This window comes from Dipteris shenzhenensis, chromosome 32 (genome assembly GCF_047967505.1).
Source record: "Dipteris shenzhenensis isolate YYH24624 ecotype China chromosome 32, Dip_SZ_1.0, whole genome shotgun sequence".
NCBI lineage: Eukaryota > Viridiplantae > Streptophyta > Polypodiopsida > Gleicheniales > Dipteridaceae > Dipteris > Dipteris shenzhenensis.
In genome coordinates, this window is record NC_141627.1 from 8,505,478 (window position 1) to 8,527,242 (window position 21,765).

At 45.1% G+C, this 21,765-nt stretch overlaps 1 protein-coding gene across 1 annotated transcript in view; it reads left to right on the forward strand.

Annotated features, from left to right (window-relative positions):
• Positions 1–21,765, forward strand: part of LOC147880262 (DNA topoisomerase, type IA, core) — a 174,351-nt gene that overhangs the window by 71,118 nt on the left and 81,468 nt on the right. The window contains exons 7-10 of the mRNA XM_087370687.1: positions 5,458–5,558; positions 16,948–17,040; positions 18,420–18,521; positions 18,652–18,735. Of these exons, the coding sequence (XP_087226813.1) occupies positions 5,458–5,558; positions 16,948–17,040; positions 18,420–18,521; positions 18,652–18,735 (380 nt within the window). The remainder of the gene's footprint in view (positions 1–5,457; positions 5,559–16,947; positions 17,041–18,419; positions 18,522–18,651; positions 18,736–21,765) is intronic.

The following is a 21,765-nucleotide window of genomic DNA, read 5'->3' on the forward strand; positions in this document are numbered from 1 at the left end:
TCGGAGTATCCTATGTCGATGTTTGAGCACCTCATGAATGAAACCAGCAAACATCGTTGCTCTGGATAGGAGAGGAAACGGGCCAAATATCTCTGAAGAGGCAGTAGAAACGCCCTCGGATCTCATAGTAAACAGGACACTTGAAGATGAAATGCTCCTCTGTCTCAACCTCCTGCATGTCACATAGTGTGCATATGCGCCTCTCCTTGGGTAACGGCTCTGCTGTGCCGCTCTCAATACGAAGTTTGTGTGAAGAGATTCGGAACTGCCCAAGAGAGATCCTCATCGAGTGGGGTAGGTGACTCTGTGTGTATCCTGGTGGATCAATGAAATCCTCTGCTGTGATATGTAAGAAGTGATCTCTGTAGAAGCCAAGCTTCATTGGAAGATCACTCGGGCCCAACCAAGTCCGGAATGTGTGTAGCTGTAGTAGATCCTCACGGATAACCTGATTGACCTTGTGTGATAGGAGGGGAGATAAAGGAGCATCCATGCTATACTACAAAGGAGGCAGTTTGTCCATGTGAATCCCTAGTCCTTCAAACCATCTCTCTGTGCGTGCATACCAGCACCTCTGGTCCCCCCTGCTGCAAGTGCCATAGAAGTGGACAATGCTAGCCATAGTATCCTGCTACGCCCGGATGTGTAATCCCCATACTCCCTGACTCGGTACAGATATGTAATGACCTGAAATGTATTATCTAGCTGTAATGGGGGTGACCCAAACTCCGCTTGAATGATCTGGTGAGGGATGGATGGCTTACCATGGATCATCCGTGATAACATGAGATTTTGTAGTTCTCCACGCTAGCCCACTCTGTATCCGACGAGTCTGGCCCCCAACATGGACTGCCATACATCCCTGTTGGGCGGACCAAGGAGTCCAAAAGCAACCCTTTGGTCCGTGGATCTTGAAAGTGAGAGCGGAAGCACTGTCTCTCTAGCCTAGCCAATGAAGCATATCCTCTGCTCAGGCGTGCACGCATTGCAGGTCTCGTGGTGAAGATGGGTGCGGAAAAGATGACCCCAAGATAAGTGTATGATGAAACTACCTCAACAGGGGACCCATCAAATGTGAAATGCTCATTGCGCATGGTGGCTCAAGATGTATTGAAGATCATAACCTTGGTTTTATCCAAGTTGACCTTCAAATCATGAGACTCGCAAAAGGACTGTAGTGCGTCAAGGTGTCTCTGGAGCCCCTCTGCTGAGGAGGACAAGAGAGCCACGTCATCTACGTAGAGTAATATCCGCATCAGCGTGCCCGCGAGGGAGCAACCTACCGCACCCTGTGCTTGCATCACTGTCTCGAGCTTGTCGATGTAGAGGCCAAACAAGGTAGGTGATAATGGGCACCCTTGTTTAACCCCGATAGTGCTCACGATCTCGTTTGTCCATCCAGATCTTGTTCGGACCCTGGCTGAAACTCGCTCATAAAGTGCCATGACAGCCCAGATGATCTCCTGGTCGCAACCCAAATCTTGTAGGCATCGTATGAGGCGGGCTCTCGGAACGGTGTCAACTGTCTGCGAAAATCCACAAAGCAACAGTAAACCCTTTGCTTCCGTGCCCTCGCCTCCTCAATGATACATTTGAGCGCGAGAATATGGTCCATGGTTCCATGATCCTGCTTGAAACTGATGGCCTGTCCTGCTGCTCTGAGTCCTCGACATTGCGCAAATCTGTTGACCTCAGAATCAAGTACTGATGCATAAATCTTGGACATTACATGTCCAATCATAATGGTCCTGTAGTTGTTCGGGTTCATGGGATCCCCTGCCTTGTGGATAGGTGAGATAGTGTCGATGGTCCAGGTGCGTGGAAACCCCAAGCAAACATCTTTATTAAATAGCTTGGCTAAGATCGGGGCTAGGAGGTTAATCCCATACGCAATGAACTCAGTGCATAGTCCCTCATGATCCTTCGCTCGGCCATTATGAAGTTTCATTACGGCATCCTTTACTATCCCCGCCTTGTGAAGAGGGTGCAAGACGTGGGGCGTGGCATATGTGATAGGTTAGGGGCCGATTGATTTGGGATATCATAGAGCGTGCGTGCATAATCAAACCACAGTTGAGTGTCAATGAGTGGTGGGTGGGAGTGTCCCTTATAAATATCCGCCAGAAGTCCTTAGAGTTGTTACTGAACAGAATGTTTAGTAGCTACTCCTTGTTCCGACGCATGAAGTCAAGTTTCTTCCTACGTACCAGACAACGGTACTCGCGTAGCGTCTCTGGTTCGCTTGGAAGGCTATTTTTTGTTTTGAATGTGAGCTAACGGCGTAAAGCCTTACAGTCATCATCATAGCAGCTATTATAGGGTACAGTCCTAGGTGGTGGTGGGCAGGTGGAGCGGGTGGTGTGGGGGAAGGCGTGAAGAGTAGCCTCGTGTAGTGAGCGAGTGACTAGGGCAACGCGATCCTCTAATAGGGGTATAAAGTCAATATATGCGAGAAGTATGTACAGAGGGCCAGAGTAAGTAGGTGAGTGATCGCGATCAAAGCGTATATCGTGGTAGGGGGGGAGGGAGAGAGAGAGAGAGAGAGAGAGAGAGAGAGAGAGAGAGAGAGAGAGACCTATGCAGAAGGCAAGAAAAGCATGTTGGACCACAAAAAGTCCCATGGGAAAACTAAGCGTGCTCCAAGAATGAGGGCCAACATGAAAGAAAATATTCCTTGGAGTATCTTCTACCTAATTCAATTCTCTCACGTGTTGGTCATTAGTAGTATGAGCTCCATATGGGCTGATCGAAGTCCCGTTGGAAGTTCTAATGTCGCTCTAAGAAGTCCAAGATTCACTAATGGGATCCTCAACTGTTCCCTAGAGGCTATATTTGTGAGCTGCATGATGTAGCCTGTCATCAAAAAGTTGCAATGACGGTACCCTAAATGGCTTGGGTGCTAGAGACCGTTTGAAGCCTCCTAGCGTGCTGGAAATTCGAGGTTTCAGTTTGAACATCTGGCGCCTCCCATGAAGAATTCTATATCTCCCTCTATCTAGAACCTACTCCCACTTGATCTCATGAGTATAGACATGAGTCTTGTGACCTCATGTAAGAAGATTGCGGTGCATCTCTAGTCTACATATCCTTGTAGGCATCGTATGAGGACACATTTCTTTGTCTTGTCAAAAACCTTTACTTTTTCTCGACTACATGTGGCTTGTAAACATATGCACCTGAATAAATGAAATGAAAGGAAATAAGATATCCAAGTATGAGTTTCTTTGTGTGTGTTCTTGTAACGACTTCACACCCTTGCCAGTTATTTTCTATAAATCGTATGCACATGGTTATTTACAGTTCAGGGCTACCTCTTATCATGGCTGATCACCATGCATGCTATCTGCAGTATAGCTTTGTCACATAAGTGTGGCCATGCGACCTACAATGTAACCAATCACCTTCAGTGTGATTCTTTCGCCTTCGATATGACATTACCATCTTTATGCACACTCACAATCCCGTAGCCTGAAACTTCTGACATACCTCTGGATGTTTGTACGCAGCCCATGGAGAAATTTGCTTAGCTTCTGACTGTTCTCCAACTGCAACTGTATAAACACCTGAGTGAACTTATTGGCATAATGATTCACGGTCTCGGTGTCTCCCTAGCGTAGCTCGTAGAACTGACTCCAGGGACTTTTGGAACATTTTCTCTTATGGAAGTTATAGCATTCTCAACATCTGAGCTTCTGCAAGGGAGGCACCATGCACCTAGCTAGGTGTGGCTGGGGACAGAGGATTGCCCGTCTAGGGTAGTGGAGTGGTACTTAGCTGCACCCAGCTAGCTACACGGAGCCTCCCCCGCTCAAGCTCATGGTTGTTATAAGGTGTGGATCCCCCTTTATCTGCACCTGCTTAGACGTTCCTTTCTCAGCCTCTCCCGTTCTCGGGCCCCCCCTAGCATTGGGTATGTGACTCACCTATCCCTCTGCATGCCTTTTCCCCCTCCAGTCCAATCTCTCCCCCTTGGAAGTCCCCCTCCTGGTGCCCTCTCAAGGCAGGGAGGCATGAAGGGTGTGACGGGCCTTGTGTCCTCCCCACCATAAAATTCTGCAATTAACCTGTAGCAAAAAACAGCAAAAGAAGAGAGTGAGAATGGATCAAGATGGCCAAAGGAGAGAAAGAAATAAAGTTTATTAAAGTCTTCTAAAGACCGAAGGGTCTATTAGTTTGAAAAAGCTAGATACAATGAGCTGAATGGGTGGAGACTCTAAACGGGCATTTGCAGTCAAGACAAATAAAACATAAACATAAACACTAGTATGAAGTTGTTTGAGCCCATGGAAAGGTTGGGAACTGTGGTGATGTGTCATTGTGGGGTCCTCTGTATACTGTCTGAGGGACTAAGTCCATCAGGTGGATGAGAATCAGCAAGAGGTTCTGGGCAAAGAGAGGCTTTGGTGGTAGATGGGGCTGCAGAGGCATGAAATCCATGATAGAGCAGTGATGTCAGTTAGTATGCGTGGTCCATTGTACTTTGTGGTTTCCTGTGTGTCTTTGTGTCGGACAAGTGTCACAGTCACACCTGTCGGCTGTGTCCCTGGTCTAGTGAACCTAGTTTATCCCACATGGAGCTTAGACTACTCATGGCTGACATTTGATTTAGGCTACATGTCAGGACATGATAGGAACTATGCTGGACACATGAAGTCTTTGAATGCTAGCGTTTGTCATGGTTGAGTTTGCTCATACATTTGAGAAGTGACAAGAACACACATTTTGATTTCTGCATACATCATCGTAGTTGTGACCTGCACCTACATTATGCATTTGTGTTGATAGTGTATGTTTAGGAATAGACATAGCTTTTTCGGAAGAATATACGCTAATAAACCAGCGCATCTCTACTTATACAGTGTGACATCAGCTCATTTCTACAGCATTAGAGGTCTTCATATGGCGGAAGACTTGTTGGTGTCCAGGACTAAGGTCATTGTTCGCTTCGCGGGGTGTCCTTGTCCTATGCCATCATCAGTCTTGTTCCTTGTGGTTGACTGGCTGAGTTATTAGCTCTTGCATGCCATGTGGTAGCTGCCTGAGTTTGAAAGAGGCTTGTCTAGTAGCTTGTCTGGTAGCTCTGTGACTTTGAACGAGGCCTGTTTATGTTTTCTATTCTCTCATTTATCTTGCATCCATGTTGTTCGTTGATGTGATGATTGTTGAGTTCGTTTTTGCAGGGCTTTTAGAGGGTTTCTGTGAATGTTTCCTGTTTCCTTTGTTTCTTTTGGAGACTGAAAGTTTTGAAGCAAAGGCTCTAATGTTTTGGCAACATTTAATAACTAGTATTGAGTTCCTATTTACCTTTTTCCGATGGTGGTTGAGTTGTTATTTGTATGACTTGTAGAGACATGTCTATTCAATGTTTCTGTTTCTGTTTCCTGTTTTTTGATTTTTTTGGGAGTCTGTAGTTTTAAAGCAAAGGTTCTAATGTTGTCGGTTGTTTGTGTTGATTAGCGCAATTACGCACTATATTGGAGGAAGATGCTCTTGCTTTATACACGTTAATTTGGGCTCGGACAATGGCATGCCAAATGGAGCAGGCTATCTTTAATGAGGTTGCAATTTTCCCATGACTTATGCGATGAATTTGATTTGCAGTTTTTCCCTCTGCTAAACATGCATCTGCTTTGTGTTCCAGTTAATTTGATCATATACTCATATTTTATTCACTTGAAGATTACTATCGTTTCCCCTTGTACTTGCCTCTTTTATATTCACACCCCTAAGGAAAATGGGGGAGATCGGAAAAGTAAATCACCAAAATAGTATGTGCTGAATATGAACCGTGTGTTGTAGGCCATTCTATGGGCTATCCATAGGTGCCACTTATTCCTTGGTATGTGCCTTGTAGGCCTAGTTATAGTCAGTAAGGACTATTGGTACAGTTAGTACATGTGCGACCTAGGTTAGTTCGGACACTTAGTCTAGCTAGGGCACTTAGCCCTAGGTTTTTGTTATATTGGCTCCCTCTTGAGCCTCCACTCATTGTAGCAGCATTTTCAATAAAGCAGCTCGATTTTTCTCTTCTATCACTCATTTCTGAGCTTCGATTGTCTGCCACAGCCAATAGTGGTATTAGAGCAGCTCAAGGCTCTACCCCACAACCATTTCCAGCCACCCCGGTGCTGTTGGAGGCCCGTTTTCTTGCATTACTGCTGCTTTTCCTACTGGTCGGTTGATTTCCTAAGGCTCCTTCCATACGTGAGCATTCATGGCTTCTCCAAGCTTTTTTGGCGCCAGAAACTTCTTCCAGGAGCTCCTGCTGCATAGATAACTTGATTTCGGAGCATTTGGACCCTGCTGCAGATCTGTACGGACCCTTTTTCTGCAAGTGGTTCCACACGTGTGAGCTGTACTGTCCGTACAGGTTGTACGGACGGCTGACAGGCTCATAAAAGCTGTGCGGACGATTGACAGAAGCATTGAAGGCTGTACATTGCATTTACGACTGTACGGGACCTAACATTTATGACTGTGCGGACCTGTACGACTGTGTACGGACCTGCACGAAAACTGCAGCAGGCTTTTAAAGCAGTTCGCTCTGCCTCAAAGTGTCTTCCAATCATTTGAAGCTGTTTTTTCTGCATTTCTCTTCAGGTCGGAGCAGTTTGGTGCTGCCTCGTGAAGTGTGCCAGCTTTTGGAGCAGTTTGGCGCTTGCTACAGCATGTTTGGGAGACTTTTTCCACAGGAATTTGAGCCCTGCTGCTACACTTTTCTATATGAATCAATGGCTAGCAACAAAGATGACCTTTTTGGAATGCTTGGGGCTGATGACAAGCTTGATGGCACCAATTATTCCATGTGGTCATACATGATGGGGCATGTTTTGGTTGCCAAGAATTTATTGCATATTGTTTCAGGTTCAGAGGCCAGGCCTATACGTATTGTCACTTCTGGTGCTACAACTACCCTGTGGTGCTTCTTCAGGTGATGGTTCTAATGCTACTTCTAGAGCACCTGCAGCTACTATTGCAGGTACTTTGCCTCCTACACAGGAGCAGATTCACTGGAATGGTCGTGATGCCAAAGTACATGCCTTGATTGCTCTTTTAGTGAAACGGGTTATTATCCCTCATATCCTGTCTTGCTAGACAACTAAGCAAGCATAGGATCAACTTGCATCCTTGTATCAGGTGCGGAATGAGGCGAGGGTTGCCTATCTTCGCAAGCTGTTGAAGGACTTGAAGCTTGAAGAGGGTGGTAACATGGATGCCTATCTCACTAATGTGAAGGATTTGAAAGAGCAATTGGCCAATATTGATGAGATTATACCTGATTCTCAGCTTGTTTCTAATACCCTTGATGGGTTACCTGATTCTTATCAAGGCTTTGCTACATTGCGGTTGGTTGCAGGTGGTAGTGCCAACCATTTCTCATTTGACTAGCTGGTTGCTCTTCTTCAGGAGGAGCAAAGTCGTGCAAATCACAATGCTTCTATGGCTAGTGATCAAGCCTCTGCTACCCAGCATAAAAACATAGGCAAAGGCAAGGTTTCAGTTGGTAAACCTCCTCATTCACATGCTGATCATTTACATGGTGCCTCTTCTTCAGGGGATAATTAAAAGAAGGGATGTAACTATTGGAGGAAACCTGGACATGAGATTTTTGAATGCAAGAAGCGGATTGAAATGAAGAAGAAAGAGTCTGGTCTTGTAGTGTAGAAGATCGACATGAGTCAGCTAATTTTGCACAAGGCCAGCATTGGGCTTTCTTGGTTACATGTCATTGTAATCCCGATGTTCATGATGCTTGCTTGGCAGTTTCAGATGTTCATGATGCCTGGTTTTTTGATAGTGGTGCTAGCAAGCACATCACCTCCTATAGGAAGTTATTCAGCTCATTAGAGCATACATCTTAGGGGGGCAGTGTCACATGTGCCAATAATGCATCATATACTGTGAAAGCTTGTGGTAGTATTGTCACTCTAGAGAATGTGCTTTATGTTCCAGGCATTTGGACGAACCTCATTTCTATTTCAGCCATAGCTACATGTGGCTATCAGGTTCTTTTTGAGGTGTTAGGTGTGCAGTGTATGATGCTACACATGCCTTTACCATGGTCTTGACTGGCACATTGACTAGAGGTCTTTATAGACTTGATGCATATGACAGGTGTTTGGATGATGATGCACTTGCAGATGCAGATGCGTTTGCTCTTGATTCTACCATGGTAATGACCCATTTGTGTTATGAGAGGTTCGAACTCTTGCACGGGACTACTTCATCTTCACGAGTCTTGTTTACTATGAGATCCGAGGGCGTTTCTACTGCCTCTTTTTTTGGGTTTTGTCCCGATTCCTCTCCTAGTTAAATACGAGGACAAAGGCCCGTCAGGTACCACTCCTCGACTTCAGAGATGATTACACTCTACTGCCAGACATTGACCTTGAGGAGGCAGGTATGCTATGGGTTTCGGCTCACAGGTGAGGTCCATTCTATCCTTATGGGCAGGCCCCATTAGACCTCGGGAGGATACATGATCTCATGATCTATAATGGTCTTGACAGATGGCCCGCTTCAGGTGGTTTCACATTCCTTCCACATGGGGGAGGCTCCGGCGTTGTTGATAACATCATGGGGTCCCGTGCCTTCACATCTCGCATCACTGACTTCACTGTAGCATCTCTCCCTCTAGGGGCTGACCCTTTGCATTCTCCCCATGAAGTAGCACCAGAATCCTTGCTGCTGACGGAATATCAGGTCATCACATATCTGTACCGAGAGTCAGGGAATATGGGGATTACACATCGGGGCGTAGCAGGCTACCATGGATATCTCTATCCTCTTCTATGGCACTTGCAACAGTGAGGGATCAGAGGTGCTGGTATGCATGCACAGAGAGATGGTTTGAAGGACTAGGGCTCCACATGGATAGACTGCCTCCTTTCTTCCCTCCTATCACATGAGGTCAATCAGGTTATCCGTGAGGATCTACTACAGCTACACACATTCCGGACTTGGTTGGGCCCGAGTGATCTTCCAGTGAAGTTGGGCTTCTACAGAGATCACTTCTTACATATCACAGCGGAGGGTTTCATTGATCCACCAGGATAAACACAGAGCCACCTACCCCACTTGATGAGAATCTCTCTTGGACAGTTCCGGGTCTCTTCACACAGACTTCATATTGAGAGCGACAGAGCAGAGCGGTTACTCAGGGAGAGGCGCATATGCACACTATGTGACATGCAGGAGGTTGAGACAAAGGAGCATTTCATCTTCAGGTGTCCTGTTTACTATGAGATCCAAGGGTGTTTCTACTGCCTCTTTAGAGATAGCTATGGGATTTTGGCCCGTTTCCTCTTCCACCCAGACCAGCAGTGTTTGGCAGGTTTCATTCATGAGGTACTTAGACATTGTGAGAGAATACTCTGAGCACGGAGACAGGAACAGACTTCTTCCTCGGCTGATCCCTGTTAGAGCTCTATCACGGAGTTCTTTCGGCGGACCCCCACGAGACGAGGCCTCGACATGATCGTGACTTGGAGCCTGTGACTCGAGAGCTCAGACAGTGCTTGAAATGAAAATCAGCTCATGGGCAGAAGAGGCACAGAAAAGAGCCACTAGACAGGCAGGCTTTCGCAAGGAGCACTGGACAGCCGACCACCTTATCACCTTAAGGGTCCTCATGGATGAATGCAGACTGAGAGGATGCACTCTATTTTGTTGTTTTGTGGATTTCAAGAAAGCATTTGACACAGTTCCAAGAGGAGGATTATGGAAGAGAATGCAAGAAATAGGAGTCCCTTTGGCCTTAAGGGTAGGCATCTCTCGCATCTATGAAAAGGTATTATGCCGACTCAAACAAACACAAGGTATGTTTGATGTATTTGAGAGCAATGTGGGAGTGAAGCAAGGCTTCCCTCTATCGCCTACCTTGTTCGGAATATGCATTGACCAACTAGAGGAACTCATCAATGAATTTGCAGTAGAGAAAGGGTTGCAAGGACCGCAATTGGGGCTTTGGACAGTGCTATTGTTGTTATACGCAGATGATGTTGTTCTTTTTGCATACGATCCGGAATCTATGCACAAACTTTTACAAGTGCTTAAGACTTTTTGTAGGGAAAGCGGGCTGCAAGTAAATGTCAGAAAAACAAAGATGATGGCAGCCTGTACCAATCAGCCAGAACATCCCCCTGAGATCACCTTTGATGGACAGATCATTGAGTATGTCAGCACCTTCAAATACTTAGGGGTTGATATCCCGGCAGATCCTAGATGGTGGCAATGTATACATAGAAGGATGGACACTGGTTGGGGGAAGTACTACCAGCTTGAGAATGATTGCAGGCACACCGACACTAGAAACTGGAAAATTCGAAATATATTGTTTGATGCATATGTAGTGCAGACAGTATTATATGGAGTGGAAGTATGGGGAGGCAGCATTTCAGCCTCTACATGGAATGATATTGAGAAAATGCAAAAAGCTTTCCTAAGGAGACACCTTGGTGTCAAACCCACTACTCCATACTCAATACTTCTGTTGGAAACAGGAAGGAGACCGATTGAATTTCATGCATTGATCAGAGTTATGCAATACCTAATAGAGGTGCAGCAAATGCAACCTGATAGGCTGCCTCATAAAGCATGGAATGCCAGCACAAAGCTTCAAAAGAACTACAAAAGTAAGGTCATCTGCACAGGATGGGCAACCGACATAAGAAAATGGTTCAGTAGATGAAGAGTGGAAGCATATTTGATCATGCCGCTTGAAAAGGTCAACATGCAAGAGTTTCAATTATCTTTACTGAGCACTTTGCGGAATTACTAGTTGACAAGTGAAAAGAGGGTAAAGCTGGAATATTACCAAGACAACATAAATCCCACATGTTGGTCTACATACATTTCCATAGAGACTCATGCTCAGTCTTATATTAGCACACCTATCCCCCTTCTTTATTGTAGAAACATTGCCAGGTTCCGTACCAGATCTCATACATTTGCCATTGAGCAGGGAGCTTGGATACACCAGCCTAGACATGCTAGAGTCTGTACCCTTTGTGACATGCAGACAGTTGAGACGGAGGCACATGTAGCCCTATAGTGCCCCCGATATGCACATATCAGGGAGGACTACTAGCAGATACTGGGGGACTCCGCTCAGTTGACATCAGTTCTCTCCACTGCCTCTCCGGTAGCATTGGGATCTTTTGTCAACTCGTCTTTTTACCTATCGTCAGGAACTCATACACTCTTGACCCCTCTCCTTGAGGAGACTCTTTTGCATTGTATCGAGACGGGTCCCATGGGTCATTTTTGGCCCCTCGAGGACGCTGATAAATTCTACTTCTACTTCTACTTCTCTCCATATTGAAGTACTATAAATCAAGAAAGAAGTAATTGAGGAGTTTCACACAAAGGCAAACAAGACTGATATCCAAGAGGAGATCAAAAAACACGAAGCCAGACGTGATAATGCATTGAAGATTAGAGTGGGGGGGCTCCCTGAAGGATGGTTCAAAGATGATGACTCTTTCAATGAAACTTTAGCACATGTCAAAGCAGCCATGCCTAATATTGAATGGAAGGTGGTTGTTGATGATGATGATGATGATGATGGGGCAACCAATATTTAGCACTCCAAAGGACATGCTATTCTTACACTTAAGTCGTGAGATTTACGGATCAAGCTTCTTCGACAATCTTACAAGTTGAAAGGGACCAAGATATGGATAGCTGAGGAACTTACACGAGCTCAATTGAAGAACAAGGCAACGGAATTAGCTAAAGTCAGGGCTGCTAGGAAGGATGGAAAATGGGCAGTTTATCGTGAAAGCATAGCACTAGTCAAAGGGTTTAAATCCAAAGCAAAAGACTCTCAATCTTAAACTGATGTATGGCTGATTACTTTTTCAGACTATGATGTAGGTATTCTAAATAATTGGGGTTGCTTTTGCACTCCCTGGGAGCTGCCATGTGCCCTCCCTAAAGCAGATGTACTAGATGGTTTTTTGAAGCAGATGTACTAGATGGTTTTTTGCTGTCCTATAGACCTGTTGGTCTCCCGTGGACATTAATAGACTCTCTCTCTCTCTCTCTCTCTCTCTCTCTCTCTCTCTCGGGGTTTCCAGAGTCTCAGCCTCCCCTCCGCTCAGCCTCTCCCGCTCAGCCCCTTCCCTCCCTCAGCCCCTCTAGGCCCCCGCGGGTTGCTTGCTACCCATGCGCGATCAACCTCGGCCCCCGTGGGCTGCCTCCTAGCCCCCCCGTGTGGGCTCCCTGCTGTTGCGCAGTTGGTAACAGGCCATTGGGCCTGTGTGACCAATCTCAGCCTCCGTGGGCTGCCTCCCAGCCCTCGCATGGGCTCCCTGCTGCTGCGCGTCTGGTAACAGGCCATCGGGCCACCCCTGCCACCTGTTGCGGCCCCCCCACCATCTGCTACTCCTCTTTATCAAGCCACCCTTGCCTTCTGTCAGCTATAGTGCAATGCATGCGACAAGGGCCTGCGCAGGCCGCACAGGCTACTAGGCCCCCCCCTGTACCTACTGTTTAAGCTCAACGCTGCTCTAGGCCCCTCATGCCTCGACTCCAGCCCTATACCTCTGCTCCAACTAGCTCTGACCTGCAAAAATCAAGATTCAAATCAAGAAAGACTTGATATGGGCAGCCCTTAGGTGGTGGACAGTCCAAAGAGCAAAAAAATCAGTAAAAACACCACTTGCCACTTGTTCACTGCACAGAATGTGCGGACTGCACTCAGCCGGCTTCATAACTTGAGAGCACATGGCCATGAGGGACTACAGACTGAGCATTTTGATCATGGACAGGAGGTTTTGGCTCCGGTACTAGCACAGATGTTCAACCATGCCATATGTCACGGCTTCCCACCTCATGGAGTACCACCACCATAGTACCGATACACAAGGCGGGCGACCCCATGGATATTGGAAACTATCGCACTCTCATGATTGGCCACACGCTGGCCAAGATCTATGGATCGATATTGGAGAGAGAGATGAACAGCCATACAAAGGCACATGGGCAGCGTGCTCTAGGGCAGGTTGGTTTTCGGAGACAGCACTCCACTCTAGACCACATCTTCACCTTTGAGGGCTATCATTGAGGAGGTGAGGTCGAGACGCCAGAAAGTCTACGCTTGTTTTGTAGACTTTCGGAAGACCTTTGACACTGTTCCGCAGTCCCGCATGATCAGGAGACTACAAGATATGCAGATTCCAAAGATTCTGATCTGGGGAGTGCTGAGCCTATACCAGTCCACAAGGTGCACTTGGATTTTTGCCTTGAAATCCAAATCTGAAGTTTCTTCCTACTTTAAGCAGTTTATTGCCTTGGCTGAGAATCAGAGTGGGCTGCACATTGCTCACCTTAATACAGACAGGGGGGGTGAATATATGTCAAAGGAGTTTGCTGTTTTCTTGGCTTCACGTGGCATACATTATTCATGCACGGGACCTGATACTCCTCAATAGAATCCCATGGCTGAATGAAGAATAGATCAATGATGGAGATAGCCAGGTGCATGTTGAAAGGCAAACATTTGCCTAACAAGTTGTGGTGGGATGCACAATCCAAGTACATTGGACAGCTTTTGCAGCGATTTCAGTTTGAGGATTGCAAGCCGGTATCCACACCATTAGAGCGTGGTTTTCACTTCTCGTCTGAGGATGGTAGCAATACATGTGATGTCACTCTCTATCAGCAAACAGTTTGTTGTTTGATTTACTTACGCCATACGAGGCCTAATCTACAGTATGCTGTCTCACAGCTGAGCATATATATGCATAGCCCATCTACGCACCATTGGCATGTCGTGAAGCGTGTCTTCAGATATCTTAAAGGCACTCAGCATTTAGGCCTACTTTATGGGGTGATACTTCACTTGTTATGCATGGATTCACTGATAGTGATTGGGCTGGTTTTTCGGACACTCGTGTGTCACATAGTGGCAATTGTTTCATGCTTGGTACTTCATGCGTTTCTTGGTTCAGCAAGAAGCAGAGTATAGTTTCTACTTCTAGCTGTGAAGCTGAGTTTAGAGCAGCCTTTACAGCTACAGTGGAGTGTGTTTGGCTTTGGAATCTACTTGGAGATCTTTATGCATGTCAGACTGCTCCTACCGTCATCTTCACTGATAGTCAGAGTGCTTTTGTTGTTGAGAATCCTATTTTCCATGCTCGCACAAAGCGGTTCACTATCACTATGTCAGAGAGTGATTATCAGCAGGTGATATTCAATTGTCTTATGTTCCCACGGAAGACAACTTGAGAGATCTTTTTAGGAAGGCTCTACCTCGACCTAGGTTTGAAGCTTTTCTGCAAGCTTTAAACTTAGTATCTTTTGTAACTTGGTCTGTTGTACTGTGGACAATCATTGGTTACTATATCCCTACAGGATGAACATGTGCAATCATGACATTAGATATTTAGGTATCCTGAGCCATGTCGAAGAGACTTCAGCCCATACCATGGAGAGGGGTTTGTAGGCCATTCTATGGGCTATCCATAGGTACCACTTATTCCTTGGTGTGTGTCTTGTAGGCCTAGTTATAGTTCGTTAGGACTATTGGTACAGTTATTGAGTCCTTCGTGATTGTTGTTGACTTTTCTCATCCTCTTCTGTGGTGTCAGATTTTCTCCATCTACGCCCCTAATGCCACGAGAGAATGAGCTCTTCTTTGGGAGGGAAAGATCCTTCAAAATAATTATATCTCACTAGGTGACTTTAACATGATAGAATCCCGTGGAGACAGATAGAATGGTATAGGGAACACGCTAAGAGGCAGGGAACTTTCTTCCTGGACTGCCCTCAAAGATTCTACGGTACTCATTGACATCTTTGCAGAGACTTCCTTCACCTGGACTAACAACCAATCGGGCCCCCTCCAGAAGAAAGCAAGGATAGATAGAATGTATTGTTCAAGAGACATCTCTGACTCATCCCTTTGTATCAAGAGCACAACCCACAAGAAGGGCTCAAGCTGAGGTCGAGTCTGCAGGGTAGGCTGGCTGGAGGGTGTCTGAAGGCCCAGGGGGAGTAGAGGTGGGACACCACAGAGGCTGCTCTCTGCAAGCGCACCACACACACACCGCAAAAACATACACACTTAGTGCTTCCAATCACACACACACACACACACACACACACACACACACTTTTTTTTTGGTGTAAAACTAGTAACTATATTATTAACATGAGATCAATGTACATGACATTAGACTCCGAGATAGAGCCTAATGAGAGAACTCAAAAACAGTCAGAAAACACTTCAAGGCTAGTAGCATCTAAGTCCCTCGCAACATAACTATCATATAGAGATTGCTTGAGGGACATTTTGAAGAAAGCATATGCCTGAGGAAACTGTTGTCCCATCCTAGAATGCAATCTCTGTGTCAAAATGGTCCATAGTACCCAAAAGCGAGTCCAGTGAAAGAAAAGGAGGAATGGAGACATCTGAGATGAGAAGCATCCAAACATCCAGAAGAGTTTCCCGAGTCTGATGGAGGGAAACCGAAGCCGCAGCAAATGAGAGACATGAGTGATCAATATCCGGGAATGCGAGCAAGACCATAATAGATGAGGAACTGTCTCACGGTGATGAGAGCAACGGGGGCAGGAAGGGGAAGCAATGCGATGTGCTGCCAATTTCACCCCTATGGAAAAAGCTCCCACTATACATCTCCAGAAGAAAAGCCTCTGTTTCAATGGCAATTTGGCTTTCCAAATTTTCTTGAGTCGTGATTGCCACCAGGATAAAGGCCTATCCAAATTCCAAAGAGTGTTGGCATGCTTATCAATCCATGGCGATGGAAGAAGAAATCTGTAGACCATCGAGGAGGTCAAATTGTGCATTGAAAGCGAACAGATAGCAAGGGATGGAGGGATCAGATTCCAGTCCAATAATCTGTCCTGTGCAAACAATGGAGGAACAGGAGCAAATGGCTGCAACATAGTTGTAAGTATTCTCCAAATGGATCTGTGATGTAGACCCAAAGGGAATGTCCTGCAAGCTTGTGGAAATGATAGCATGTAACCTTGTTGATCCACTACATCTCCAACCGATCTTATGCCCAATTTCATTAGATTATACGCTTTAATAGGTGCCTGTAAAGCGAGGGGCGATTCAAACACCTTGCTCCAATGGATGCTTTCCAAGCGAAAGGAATTGCCATGATGAGAAGAAACACCTGTCCATTTGGCATAAGAGAGAATTCTCTTCCAATCATGAATGAAAGCAGTAGAAAGAGGACAACCAGGAATTTTCCCCTGAAATGTGGTCATGACTGCTTCCCAGTGATCCGTAATCCAGTGTCCATATGTATGGGACGTCATGTTTCCACACATGGCTGCTAACATTATGGCCCATGGCTGTTTTTGCTGAAAAAAATCAGCAATCATAGTACTCTTTCTTGCCAACATATGAAACTGAAGATTGAGAATATTCAGCCCCCCACGAGTCTTAGGTGAACAAACAGACTGCATTGGAAGTAGCCGCAAAGCCTTTTTGTGAGATTTGCTTTTCCAAAATATCTCCATGGCCTGGGACATATAGGAATCCAAATGCTTATGAGACCAGGAAAGAAGAGGCAAATAAAATTGCACATATGCCATAACGATGGATTGGACTATCTGAAGTCGAACGTGTAGAGGCCAAGTGGATAGATGCCAGTATTCCAGCTTCTTGTTGATCTTTTGAAGCACCCATTTGAGCTGTTGTTGCGGGGTAATATTCCAGCCAATGGGATACCCTAAGTGCCTCACAATAGTATGGGAAGAAATAATGTGATTGGGCCAGAGAAGTGCATGCCAATCAGCTTCTTTCAAAGCTAGAAGATTTGATTTCTGAAAGTTAATATGCAGTCCAGCACACACACACACACACACACACACACACATCATAAACGTATACATAAACACATAGCATGCTGTTATGTACTCTTTGCTCTTGCCGAATTTTGATTTGGTATGCTTGTTTTGGAACAGGTTGGAATTGACTTTTTGACAGAAGATGAAGCCATTCAATTGCGAGCAAGTAGCTCAGACGTTTCCTTTCAAGGGTTTTTGGCAGCAATACAGGTGCTTTTATGACAATGGAATATCTGAATTGAAGCAGTGATTGCTTAAGGATATATGTGTTCTTCATTTGAATGGATTGAAAATATTCAAGGCTCATTGAGGTTATGGTTGAAGTCTCTCTAAAGGCTTGTATTTGCAGTAAAATTGTCAGTTATGGCCAAAAGAATATCTTGAATGATTTGACATCCTTACGTTTCTTGCTTCGTATTTTTTTTTTCTTGGCTATGCAGTAGTCGCATTGAGAGTAGGAATGATATAGGTGTGGATTGGAACTTCATTTGCTCCATTCGGGGGCTACAAGCTGAGTTGTGTGTACTTTTTTCACTGAGCAAACGGACCCAACCTGATACTTTGCTTATGATAGTTGGATTTAGAGTAGGGATGGGCAGATGCGACATGGGATTGGAAAGATCTAATTTAGATATTCATGAACATCAAAACAAATTTCTTTCAACATTTTTAGTGCGTCTGTTTTTGTAGGACAAGTACTTAATATGCATGTGATACTTCTTTACTGAACAAGGGCAAAAAGATCTCTAGGCTTACACAGCCAACTCAGAAAGGGCTTGACTTGCCAATTCATTCATATAGTTAGTCTAATACTAGTCAATTGGAGGAGGTACAAATAGTCTTGCCACATATTGATGGATGTGGTAAGAAACATGGGGAGTATAAATCATTAGCTTCATCGTGCCATCTTGATGTCATTTATTAGCTTGTGGTGTAGTCAAAGAATAAAATCAGGGCCCCTAGTGCTGGTTTCAATAGATGTACTTACCAAATACTTGCCAAATAAGCTCACAAAATTCTGTCCCATCTCTTGGGTAATGGAGGTGCACAAGCGGACAGAGGTGCGCTGTTGTAGATCATCAATAAATACAGCAATGAACAGGTCCGAGAGTGTACTTAGTTGTACACCTTGCTGCCCTAATGTGCAGCAGTGCTGAGATGTTCTAAAGCCTTGGTTTTTGGGTATGTTAGAAATAGCAATAATGACTTAGATGATTGGTCTAGTATATAATTTCCTGTAGGTACTAGGGAAAGTATTGATATACGCTCTCTCTGTCCTTGTATTGAGTCCAAGTATATTCTGCTTTATTCTAAGAACTGATGCTCTCTTTATTACCTGTATACGTATCTTGTAAGTGCCAAGCCATGGGTCAAGGATTATGAACGTGATGAGAATTATGCTAGAACCATGTTATGCAGGCCACCTAAGTGGCACTGTATCATTCACCATATTTGTATTTTCTTTTTCGGATGCTCAAACTTTTCATGTATTATGGTTGTATTCCTTTTTTTCCTTTGTTCTATGCAGTTTTTCCTGAGCGTGTGCACGTCTTTAATGAAGATTAAATCTTTTGTTTTGATACCCATAGGATCAAGAACAGACATCAGTAACCAAAGATGACGTGGTGGAAGATGGAGCGGCCCGTGATGATGAAGTAATTCAGAAGAATGAATCTCTCCCCCCATTCAAGGTATCCTAAAAACTAGGGACAAGTATGTTTTTTTTTCTGCGTGCTTTGATTGGCATGTTTGTAAGGACACCTGGTGTTTCTATTATCTACACAGAGTGTCCTCATGTTTCAGGTCATTTTTTGTTAACAGGAAGGGGATTTATTAATTGTGAAAACTGTTGAACCACACCAGCATTTTACGAGACCACCGCCTCGCTTTACAGAAGGATCCCTAGTAAGTGGCTGAACAGCAGGACCCTTTGTAGTTCATCAAATTAAAAGCAACAATGTTTGGATAGTGCTTTTCTACAACCTGTCTCTTTGTTTCTATTTTCAAATATTGAGTTGATTTCATCTGATGAACCTCTAGATCCGTCTTGGTCGATATCATTTATGGGGGTCAGGGACATTTACAGATTGTCTAGATCTAGGCCACTCTTGATTCCTCAAAAATCCCAATCCTTAGATTGGGGTACATGTTAGGTTGCTTCTAGCATATTGCCAAGGGAAAATATTCTGGGGGCTTTGGTACATGATGTGGTCACATACCCTCTACGTCATTGCGAATGTCACATGGTAACATGTCATGGGGAACGTGTTTCGGAATTTCTCAAAATTTGTATTTTGTGCATCCTTGAGTTTGGGGAAAGAGCATTACCTACACAATCCAGCATCCTTAGAGCTTGAATCATGTGAGAGAGAGAGAGAGAGAGAGAGAGAGAGAGAGAGAGAGAGAAAGAAATAAATTTTATTAGAGTCTTTAGAAGACCGATGGGTCTGTGAGAGTGAAAGAAAACCTGATACAAAAACAATGACAGAAGGTCTCCTAGAGTGATCTGTGTGTCTCCTCGATGTCTCATGTGTTGTGCTGCGGTTGTCGGGTCGGGGTCTTTGTCACGTCTACAGCTAGAGACTGGACGATCAATGTCACTTGATGGGAAGAACTCTGTGATCCTGCTCTGAGAGGTGTCTGATGGTGTGGCCAAGCCCTGTCGCTTGAGTAAGTACTCTTTGTGTTGGACCCCCTCGTGAATGAAGGCCGCGAGGCATCCTTGATCTGGGTAGGTGAGGAATCTGGAAAGGAGCCCGGAGCCGTCTCTGAAGAGACAGTGGTAGCAACCTCGGATCTCGTAGTACACTGGGCACCTGAAAATGAGAGAGAGAGAGAGAGAGAGAGAGAGAGAGAGAGAGAGAAAGATGGTGGAGATCGTCTGTTGCCTCCCAGCCCTGGTCTAACCGCTTCAGACTGCTCATAGAGAGAGCTATGCTCAGTCCGTAACCCCTACGTGCCTTCTTCATCAGGGAATTTCCCTTCTGCTGCAACTCGTTTGGCCTTTCTCTGCGCCTTTTTCCCCTACCTATCTCCCGTGGTGCGTTTGGGTGTGTGCATAGTAGCTAATGTGTTGAAAAAGGTTAGGAACCTTGACCTCGGTCTGCGGTGAATTGCCATCTTTGTTCTTAAATCCGCCCTGGTTGCTTTCTCCTCTACTGTTCATAAATTTGCTGCTGTTTTTTTGGTCTGTTTTCCAGGCTTTTGTCTCCATTTTGCTCGCCCATTGCGTACCTGTTTATACGCCTCTCAGCTTTGCTACTCCTTTCTAATCGCTTCCTTTTTGCAGTTTTAAATACGTTTTTTATAGGCCTTAACTCTGTGCCTCCATTTCACTTATACATATATCTACGTATGTCGTCATATTCCTTTTCTCATCGCCTACAGTTGGCTACTCTGTCTTTTGTTGTCTTCGTGTCGTGGTTTTCTCCTCGATGGAATTGGTCCAATGTCAAAGAAATGACCTTTAGCGCAGGCAGGTGTTAGCTGCAGCAAATTCCGAATTATGTACCAATTCGGAGCAGCAGCCATTCGCTGATACTTTTAAGTAAGGCTTCTCTGAAATAAGTAATGCTTGAGGTGTTTAGCTTGTCCCAGAATTGCATGTTGTTGTCCCTGGACAGGTCTTATATGCTCCTGTAATGAGCTTCGCTCAAACTGCCGTGTTGTTTTTCCAGGACGTTTGCCCGATGCCGGGGATGTGGCACAGTGCTGAAATTGCTTAAGGGTTGTTTTGTTGAGGGTTTCTATAAGGCAGACAGAGGCTAGTATGAAAATTTTATGGATTCCCAATATAAGCAGCATCTTTTACAAAAATATCCTCTCTTTTTTGGCAACCAATTGGTACATGTCTATCCATGGATGCCCACGAAGGACTATGAGAGTCTCATTCGTCAAAGATTCCTAGTTTGGGTTGACGTGGTCCAGAAATGCGGGTATGCTAGCCAAGAACTTGTTCTTTTATTTGAAATGGGGAAAATTTGAAAGGTCTTGTTTTTTAATGTGCTATCGGATAGGCGATTCAGGGCTTACTCTGAATCATTACTAATTAGAGAACCCATAATCACGTCACTCCCCCAGAAGGGTGCCGCATACATGGCTGTTGGCCTCACTAGTGTATCAAAAATCCATCCCATTGTTGGAGAGTGCTGGAAGTGTGCCTGGAAGCACTGTCGCTCTAGTCGAGCTGGGTCCCCTTGCCACGTGTGAGCCGTGCTTTGGCTGGTAGATCATTGTGAGAATTGGGCTTGTGAAATCGCCTCAAGATATGTGTAGGATTGCACAATCTCTATCGGCTAATTTCGGTAAGTGAAGCTATGTCGATGGAGCACTACTCCTGAGCCATTGAAAGTCATGACCTTGGTCTTGCCAAGGTTGACTGTCAAGTATCTCTCCATGCAAAAGACCTCTAGGTGCCTTTGGAGACTTGCTGCTAGAGAGGATATAAGGACTATGTCATCACTGTATAAAAGTATCTGTATTTTAAAATCAGCGACCGGTAATACCTCACCTCCAAGGTTGTCAATGAAGGTTGTGATCTCATCAAAGTAGAGCCAAAAGTGTCAGTGAGAGGGGCATCCTTGCTTCGCTTTGACCGTGTTCTCCATCCAATCTGACAGACCTCTTGGGGCGCGCAACTTGCCTCTGTGTGTGTGAGTATGAGAGAGAAAGAAGAAAGAAAGAAACTATTATTATCATCCTCTGGGGGCCTGAAATCGACCCATGGGACCCAATGGAATGTTACAAAAAGTCTCCTTCTTTGAAGAAGGGTGGAGGACAGCTAGCATGTTGCTACCTGTTCACTGTATGCAAGGACCTTGGTAATGTAATTGCCCAAGGCTGCGAGGTGAGGATGGGAAAGCAAGCTCTCCAAACTGTTGTGATGCTGCGTGACATTGCTGAAATCTTCTCTTAGATGCTCATATCGCGGACATG